The 9,682-nt window shown below is 46.6% G+C and overlaps 1 protein-coding gene across 1 annotated transcript; it reads left to right on the forward strand.

The window, feature by feature from the left end:
• Window positions 1-3,453: 3,453 nt before the first annotated feature.
• On the forward strand, window positions 3,454-8,663 carry LOC146182950 (uncharacterized). Its single transcript, XM_084608305.1, has 7 exons — window positions 3,454-3,719; window positions 3,784-3,898; window positions 4,018-4,114; window positions 4,368-4,451; window positions 4,816-4,997; window positions 5,921-6,052; window positions 8,643-8,663. Exons 1-7 carry the CDS (start codon window positions 3,454-3,456, stop codon window positions 8,661-8,663), a joined length of 897 nt encoding a protein of 298 aa, XP_084464431.1.
• The last annotated feature ends 1,019 nt before the right edge of the window (window positions 8,664-9,682 follow it).

The raw sequence follows: 9,682 nt of genomic DNA on the forward strand, positions 1-9,682 counted from the left end.
CGTACATTTTTGAAATGCCTACGTAAGAAACGAATATGGGAATGCGTGTGTTTGATGCCTGTATTGAGTAGGAATGGGGCACCATTTATACCGATATGAAGTGCAAGGCTGTCCTTACAGCAGTGTTGCTGAAACTTTCAATCATTCATTGTCTGCACTCCCATGAATGTCATCGTCAGCAAGACCTGGCAATGAGCTACTTGATGCGACTCTTCCATTGTGTCAGCAAGGCTGTTAAAGTTTATGAGGCTGTTGAGGTCGACAACGACGAAGAATGTGCTTAACAGCGTGCCATTTTCGGTTATGCTGGTGAAAGGGGCACCTGTTGGAGATATGGCTGCCAGTGCCATGGCATCCCGGTCCGGACTCTCCATAACTGCTATAGAACAAGGCATACACCTCCACAAGGTTAATGGTGGATAACTGCGTAGGCGTGCTGAAGAGCCGCTTCCAGTGCTTGCAAAAATACTAGACGCTCCTCTACCAGCCAGAGTGTGTAACATGTGCCGTGTTGCATAACTTCTTTGGATGTCTTCCTGCCTGCAGACGAGGAGGGTGCTGCTGGCTTGGACAAGAAAGGGTCACATCTGTGTACCGGCTACTTGGAAGTGGGATCACTATTGCCATGCATACCTCTAGGGAAAAGCCATACAGAATCATGTTAGCCTGTTCCACAGAACCTGCCACCAGAGCTGGCTGGCACAGCTGCCCATGGTGCGGCAACAGCTGCGGCGTCAATGCCAGCACAACAATCGGCTATGATATACCACACGTAGCTGACCAACTCATCGCAGGCAGCCCAGTGCAGCGCCTTCTCGTTTCATGTCTGTGCCAGAAACCTTTGTGATAATGATGAATCTTCTCGAACCTCATCTGTCAAGTCAGATTTGTCTTCGTACCCCCCCCCCCCCCCCCCATTCACTGTTGCTTGCAACCGTGCATGTTGGTGTTTGTGTGTGTGCCTGTGTTTGAGTACATAATTAAAGTGTTTCACAACGAGGCAGCAATTGTGATGCCTATCGGAATGGGAAAGTCTCACAGAAGTTTTTTAGAAGCACGTGTATCAACTGTGCCCCTTTATTTTCCTGCAGCGTTTCACGCGCTTGAATATGCAGCAGCGAAACCAACTGCCTGCAATAGCACAGGCAGTTATTTGCACGTGCTGCACAATTGTGCTACACAGAGAAGACATACACGAATAATTTTTTAGAGCCTGTAAGCTGGCACTGTACTCATCGCAGGTCTGACACACTTCAGAAACAAGAAATGAAAGTATTGTGCATAAAACTGTGACTCAGAGGCATGACACAAAAGAATAGTTGCTTAATGATTACAGGCTTGCATAGTAGTCGTCATAGGTTTGGCACATTTCAGAAGCAGGAAACAAAGTATGGCTCTTAACAGCGCAGAAACATGACACAAGTAGTGCTATGTACAATGTTTGCATAAGGTAGTCTCCATTAGTGAACCTTCCAGGACTACAGGCCTGCATATACTGTTAGGACGCATAGAAAGCATTTGCTTAATGCTAAACAGTGTAAAGCTGACAAATTGAATGCATAATATTGCGAGTTTTAGTGCTCACAGTGATTGTAGCGTACGCAGAAAAACATCACATATGCATCAAGCAAATGGTGTGTGGGCAGAAGGTATCGCTCAAAAACAAGGCAACTCAGTCATGAGAACAAAGAAAAAAAATACAGAGCACACTACAATGAAAGCTACATCGAAAGCCCTGTCACGGTGGCACTGCAGTGAATAAAGGCTTCGGGTTCAGTCACGGCAGGGGTGGAAGCATTCCCATGATCATGTTCTTTCCTAAACTATCCAGCTACATACAAACAGATGATAATGCAAGGACAGAGCTTCATTTTGGCCTACACTACATGCTTCACCTGCGTCTTGCATTTCCTAAAGAGAAACAAATAGAACCACGGAGCCTGCATGTTGCACTTTAAGCACTTTTCTCGTCGATACTAGTAGGCGCCGACCGAAAACACCTTCGCAAGTTGTCTTTGTCCATTTCCGTGTCAAGCGCTCCATGAAATTTTATCGCTGCAGGCCCTGGACTTCGACTGCATTCTATTAGATTTTCAGCATGCTCACGGCACTTGCACGGTACTTCGATTACCGACGACACTAAAAAAAGCAGCACCTTCTCGGGGAATCAGCTGTTTGCTTGCAGGCCGCCATGTGCACGCCATGACGCCGCCGGCGCACCCTCGCGGCAACAAAAGTTACCTAATAGCAAGTATAACTACACAACTAAGGACGCTTCAACTTGAGCTCAATGTTAATCAATACTACAAATAGTATCTTGCCAAAATAAACCTTTGTTTGTTTTATTTATTGCGTATTAGTTGCGTCGTGTTAGAAAAAGTTAGGAGACGGTCCCCTGTTCAGTTTTGTGCCACACTGTGGCATCAACGTTTGCCGAGGATTCGGGATTACTAGGGCGGAGCCACGCTAAAAGTCGCTGGTAATTGGACGATTTCGTACTTCGTCACGATTGACATCTCAAGGCTGCGTCACAGCTTCGTAATTTTGACGTCACGCTCACAGGCTTGTGAGCGGAGTCCGTAATACGGCCCCAGAAACCGTCTCCAAAATTTTTCTAATACGACGCAACTAATACGCAATAAACAAAACAAACAAAGATTTATTTTGGCAAGATACTATTTTTAGTATTGATTAACATTGAGCTCAAGTAAAGTGTTCTTATTTATGCAATAATACTTGTTATTAGATAACTTTGGTTGCCGCGAGGGTGCGCCGGCGGCGTCGAGGCGTGCACATGGCGGCCTGCAGAAAACAGCTGATTCCCAAGCAAGGTGCTGTATTTTTTTAGCGTCGTCTGAAATCGAAGTACTGCGCGAGTGCCATAAGCGTGCTAAATATCTAATAGAAAGTAGCCGAAGTTCAGGGCCTACAGTGATAAAATTTCATGGAGCGCTTGACACATAAATGGACGAAGACAACTTGTGGAGGTGAGTGTTTTTCATTGCCGCTTACTATTGAAAGAAAAGAACTCATATTAGAGCGTGGCTGTGGCTTTGCTAGCTTACCTTAAGGAAATAAAAGATGACCGTAAAGCATGTAGCGTGTGTAAGAAGTGTGAACGCGTACTCACTTCTTGTTTGTATGTACGAGTTCCTATGCAGCTGGGTAGTTAGGAACTAACGATCGCGTGAAGAAACAAGGACGAGCAGAAAAGAAATACACATTGGCAACAGTGTTTATCGTTCTTATTCGGTCCTAACTGTAATCTCCTTCAATGCAACGAATGCCTATGCACCTCCTAAGGAGTACCAACCAGCCAGAACCCAACCTAGTGAAATCAACTCCTATAAATCCCCGTTATTAGATCTAATTCCCCGTAGTTCCCTGATGCAGTTTCAAATCTGCTATAAATATGAGGAAAATAACGGACAACTTAGTTATTCGGTCAAAACAATGTCTGGCAAGGCATCCCGCATGTGCCGCGCCCAAGAGGAGATGCTGGTCCAGTTCATGGAACAGCATCCCATCTTGGCGCGGGCCTCTACGGAGCTGACGCCGCAGCAGACAGCGGCCAAGAAGCGAGAGCTGTGGCAGCAGCTTGCCGCAGTTCTCAACAGAGAGGGCCCGGCTGTAAAAACTGAGGAGAAGTGGCGCCACACTTGGCACATGATGTGTAGCCGAAAAAGAGCTGAGGCGGCGCGCCTCAGAGCCGAGGCGAGGTTAGTCTTTCAGTATGTGACCGTATAGTGCAAATTATTCATGCTACTTGTTATTCTGTCGCAGGGGAACCGGCGGTGGCGAGCTGTCCGGGCTGTCTGGCAGGGTCGTGGCTCTGCTTGGGGCAGCCAGCGCGACTGGCGTGGGGCCCACGGAATTCTTCCCGAGGACCCGCCAGGAGGTGGGTACACATTGCCATTTATAAACTGTGGTCACGTTGTAGGTAGTTGAAAATATTCCTTCATGCAAATAATGAACAGATCTATAATGAGCGCCCTGCGCTGTGTCACTGTGTCCCAGCCTGGCCCGCTAGAGCAAGCTGGCCCGTCACAGCAGCCCGGACCAGCAGCAGTTCGTGGGCCAAGCGGAATTCAAACGGAGGCGAGCTCGGCAGCGGGTAGGTAGACCATTTAACCAGGCGATTTGTGTGTCTTAAAACTTGTACACTTTGTTATGTTCGTTTATGGTTTTATTTGGAAGGTGAAGGAATGCTCCCTGACAATGCAGCCTGTACTTGTGTACATCCCCTTTTCTTGCCAAGTAATAGCCGTGATGGTTCTCTTTACATTGTCTCTCACGTATAATCCTGCTGTAATGCATACTTATTGCAGTTAACTAAGTAGTCATGTCCTGTGAAATAATTTCATCAGAGGACACCCTGACGAGCCCCTCTGTCGGAAGCCCCTTCAGTGAGGAGCAGGAGGAGCTACAGGAGAGTGCCAGTGGCGCGACCTGTGAGTGTGCATTTGATTACCTATGCTCCGCTTCACTCTTTTGCAAGGTGCAAAAAGAATATAAAAACATTTCAAAGAGGGACAGTAGAGTGACAAGCAGTTTACAGTGGCCAGGAAACTACCTATTCATCCCTGGCATTTGCACCGTGTTCCAGTTTTTTCTCTTGCAGTAGGGTTAGTGTTGTGTCTAAATGGTTCAATGAATTGCCACAATGAACATTCTAGAAGAATTGTACTATTGTTTTGTCACTAATTGTGTCTGTGTGTTGCTACTGTCCCTACGCACTTCACTAATTATCAAAGATATTACCACAAACAGTTTGCTGATTGCATTGTATGATAAGTGCACTTTCCTCTATGTTAGCTGAGGAGCAGCCTACTGTTGCGGCCCCTCCGCACCCGAGCCCTGTTGACGACGCTGAGATACTGGACCAGCTGCTGAGGGAAGCCGAGCGATCGGCTTCCCTCACCGAGGCCAGGACCCAGCGGGAGGCTCACTTTCAACAGCAGGTGCTGGCCGCACTTCAGATCATGGAGAACAGGCAGGCACGTACAGACAGTGCACACCAATAATTCATATAGTAGGGCATTACATATGAAATGTGCATGTACTTCTATTGGTTGTCTTGCATACTACACCTCTGTACAACAGTCTCTTGTGAGAAGTGATCCCAGTACACCTCACTGTCCCAAAGCGAGCATTGTCCTCCTTAAAGGCACTTGTAAACATCCGCATAAGAAAGTATGTTTGCAAGCAGGCATGACTTGCGAAGTACCATTTACTGCTTGTCCTATTCTGAGGCTTTCAACTGTTAGGATTATGAGTAAATAGAGAAGAGCTCTGTAGTCTGTTACTCTGAGATGACAATGCCTTGCTAAGCATATCGGGGGATTCATTGCAATGGGTGAATATTGACCTAGGCAGGGAAAGCAAAATGTTCGTAATTTGTATTATGCAGAAGAGTAAGGAATGGCTAATAGCATCATCAAGGAACTGAAATTAAGGATGAGTTGCGAGGCTGTGGAAATGATAAAAAAAAAATGTTTTTGAAAAAGGTAGTGACCACAAATCTGTATCACGGAAAGGAATTGCTTACAATTATATATTGCAACGGACCTCATTTGGCTTGCACTATGATGTCATGAATGGTTGGTTGCTAGTATAGCTCAAGGATGATATCGGCGTAAACCTAAGGGAGAGAAGCATGGACACTTAACAAACAACGATCTACTTAAATTCAGGACAGCATGGCAAGCTATGAGAAAGGACAACATAGCTATGAAGTTACAAGACCGTAACCAGGGTCAGTGTTATTTGGAGGGAAATGTAAGGAGCCTTTGTAATGTGATGGGTACATTCAGGCTAACGATGATGACACAGCACCTGTCCTTAAGAATATAAAAGCAAAGAAATTCTTGTGCAAGACTTGGCAGGTCTGGTTTTAACTTCAGCATCTTTTTCTATGCAGGAACATCAAGCTGCGGCTGCATCTAGGAATGAAACAGGTGAAGCCCTGCGTGGCATTGAGGCTGCCATGCGGGAGGTGGCGGCAGCTATTCGCGAAGCCAGGGGAGACTCTTCCCGCTTCCATGAACTGCTTGTACAGCTCTTGGGGGCAGTCACCCTGCTTCTTCGAAATCAGCTGCAGCCACCTTCCACATCTTCGTAATTTTTTTTTCAGGTAATTTTTTTAAGGTTTTAAATTTACATTTTTATGTACAGCCTCGTCCACTTCTAGCTATAACACGGTCACTGCTTTCAAGGTGTCATTGCATCCGACCCGGCCACGCAGTAATCTAAAGTGGCTGGCCATGTGAAGCAGCACATCCGTGTCTCTGTGTGCTTGCATCGCTTTGCATCGATATCTGCCTGCGTCAGATACAATGTTGCTTTAAAAGCAGTGACCATGTTCTAGCTAGAAGTGGACGACCCTGTACATTACCTGCCAGTTGCAGAATTGTTTTTGTTCAGTATCTTTTACATTAGTTACCCTCTGCCAGGTGCAGAAAGATTTATGTCAACTTTTTTGTATGTTTTCATCTTTTTGCCAGGTGCTCAAACTTGATTACACTTTTATGATTTGGTTTGTGCTGTTTAACATCTCAAAGCAACTCAGGATGTGCAGGTCACTGTAGCGTAGGGCTCCGTAAATTTGCACCGGCTGGATTCTTGATGTGTGCACAGACATCGCACACTGAATGAACGTCTTGCTTTCACCTACATCGAAAAGCAGCCACCACAGCCTGGAATTGTTGCGTCTTTGGGTTTAGTAGTCGAGCGCTCCCTATTTCTGAATTATTGCGGTGGGCCTTTATGTGTAGTGTTCTTTGCGTGCATTGCAATGCGCGTGTCGTGTTTGCAACCAATCTTCTTGAGTGTTTGCTTTTCTTTTGATTGGCAAAGCCTGTGCACATGTAACCTCGTTGCATCGGTGATATTTATGATGATTTGTACAACGGTGACAATTTTAAACTCGTTAGTCACTGCGAGCTGTAAACCTCACATTGCATACTATGTATACACTTGTAGAGCCTTATCCTCGATTTGTTACAGTGTTTGGCATCAAGCAAGGCTTGCATTCTGTGCATGATACAGGTTTTGCAGGTGTGCAGAAATGTGGCCACTGATTAGCGTAGCATTTGTACACAGTGCCAGGTCATCTTATTGCATTATTCACCTCAGCTTACCTGGTCCTGGAGTGTGCTCAAGCTGTGATAACTGTCCTTGTGATCTCTAGTCATTTTTTTTTCTCTTGGAATATGTGCCGCTCCTTCTCAAGTATGTATAACCGGTGATGTATATTATGCGAGCTTACAATGCACATATTCCCGTGACCACTGAAGTGTTGCGAGGTGCAGTAGTGTGAAAGCATTTTTTTATGTGATCTTGTTTTTTTTTTTTTCATTTTTATTTTTTCGCTTTCCATGTGTTTTCCAGTAGGAGCGTGGAGCAAAACTGTTTTATTGTGTCAAAAGCATGTAAGTGATATGAGCAGAGCAGACAGGCATGTGATAGAGCCAAGAGAACTCAGTGTCTTCGTGTACCTTCTTACATGGCAACGTTGAGCTACACGAATGTAGAGCGAAATGTGATGCTCAAGCTACACATAAATACAGGAGGTGACCATAGTGTGATACACAGTTGGAACGCCAGTACCACAACACACAACTAGTACCTGCTGCGCTCGGCTTGGGCAAGGAATTATGTGGTTTTGGTTGGTGGGAAATGTTTTCTTGCACAATTTTGTTTTGCAAAGTGTCACTTATGTGGCCATGCTGTGATAACTTTGTCCACACAGTGTAGTGATGCCACGCGCGGGGAATGCTTTTGTAATAGTAACCATCTAATTTGCGAACTCTATGCTCTGCGTTGCATATTTCCATGTGTAATGCTTCTTGTCCTGCTTTAGAAGTGTAACGAACACGTTAGTGTGGCCTTGTAGTCATTTTCCGGTATCCTTGCATCATTTGCTCCTCTCAATCTAGAATGTGCGCAAACTATTGAGTGCTGCTACGGGTTGTAATAATGACAGCTATTTTTAATATCTGTGTCCGTGCAATACATTTTGTGTACAATTTATTAAGGTTTATAGAATTTACTGCCAATGTTACAGTAAACAGTTTGTTTTACTGCAAAATATTCAGATTTACGAAATGCAGCTAAATAAAGCTGCATACTGATTGCTTATCAACCATGCATTACAAGCAGTTGCTGCCTCCTTGCGATTTGTTCATTTATTCATCCTCTCATTCATTATTCATTCCATCACACACACAGTTGACGCCGATACAGTTAGCACCAACACCACACCAACACCGAAGCAGGATGTACGAAGACCCCTTTGACTTGCCCGACAAGGTGTTTCGACGGATGTTACGTCTCGAGAAGGAGGACGTCCACCGACTGTACAACGAACTCGTCGATTAAACGGGAGAAGTCCAGCCACGTGAATTGGCAGTGAAGCAGCTGGTGTGGACGTGGGCTTCTTCGCCACGGCAGGCTTCCTTGCACGCACATGAGGTTGAGGCAAAGTTGACGAGTTGGCCAGCTACATGAGACGGTCATGGCCGGCTGCTATGCTGCACTTGGCGCCGCAGTTGTTGACGTACCGCGCACAGGTGTGCAAGCCTTTGAAGAGGTGTTCTCGCGAACAGGCTCACAACACGACTGTGCATGACTTAACCTTGCAGGTACATATGGCGCGACCGTGAGCCCACCAAGTAGCTGGCACAGTTCACACCGATACAGTTTGCACCAACACTGAAGCAGGATGTACGAAGACCCCTTTGACTTTCCCGACAAGGTGTTTCGACAGATGTTACGTCTCGAGAAGGAGCACGTCCACTGACTGTACAACGAACTCGTCGATGAAATGAGAGGAGTCCAGCCACGTGCATTGCCAGTGAAGCAGCTGGTGTGGACGTGTGCTTCTTCGCCACGGCAGGCTTCCTTGCACGCACACGAGGTTGAGGCAAAGTTGACGAGTTGGCCAGCTACAGGAGGTGGTCATGGCCGGCTGCTATGCTGCACTTGGCGCCGCAGTTGTTGACGTACCGCGCACAGGTGTGCAAGCCTTTGAAGAGGTGTTCTCGCGAACAGGCTCACAACACGACTGCGCACGGCTTTACCTTGCAGGTACATATGGCGCGACCGTGAGCCCACCAAGTAGCCGGCACGTAGAGGCGGCCCATTGTCGTCGGAGCCAGCTGCCTCCTCCTCATCCAAGGGCACGGGGCAATCCAAGCAGAGTTTATGCAGCGCGGCACACGCTGCAATGATGTATGTTGCACGGTCTGGCTGGTAGTGGAGCGCTCGGTACCTTTGCAGGCACCGGAAGCGGCTTTTAAGCACGCCTATGCAACGCTCCACCACCGACCGCATGGAGCCGTGTGCCGCGTTGTATAACTCCTCGGGAGAGCTCGGACTGGGATGCCCTGGAACTGGAGTGAGCAACCATGGCTCCAACGGGTAGCCGCTGTCTCCTGCATATTGAAATATGGCATGCAGTTAAGTACACCCTACGCCCACAACAGTCTCGCACCATGCTGCAGTATACAACGCAAGGTTCACAAGAAGTACCCCACATTAAGGAATTGCCAAACATGACATCCATGGATATGCAGACAATGAATGAATGTCATATTTAAGCAAACACCACATCAAGGCCAACCTTGCAACTTTTAATTTGCTGTAAGTGATGCGGCACTTTCGTACTAAAACAAGTACCACA

This window comes from Amblyomma maculatum, chromosome 7 (genome assembly GCF_055883805.1).
Source record: "Amblyomma maculatum isolate TAMU_Amacu chromosome 7, ASM5588380v1, whole genome shotgun sequence".
Taxonomy (NCBI): Eukaryota; Metazoa; Arthropoda; class Arachnida; order Ixodida; family Ixodidae; genus Amblyomma; species Amblyomma maculatum.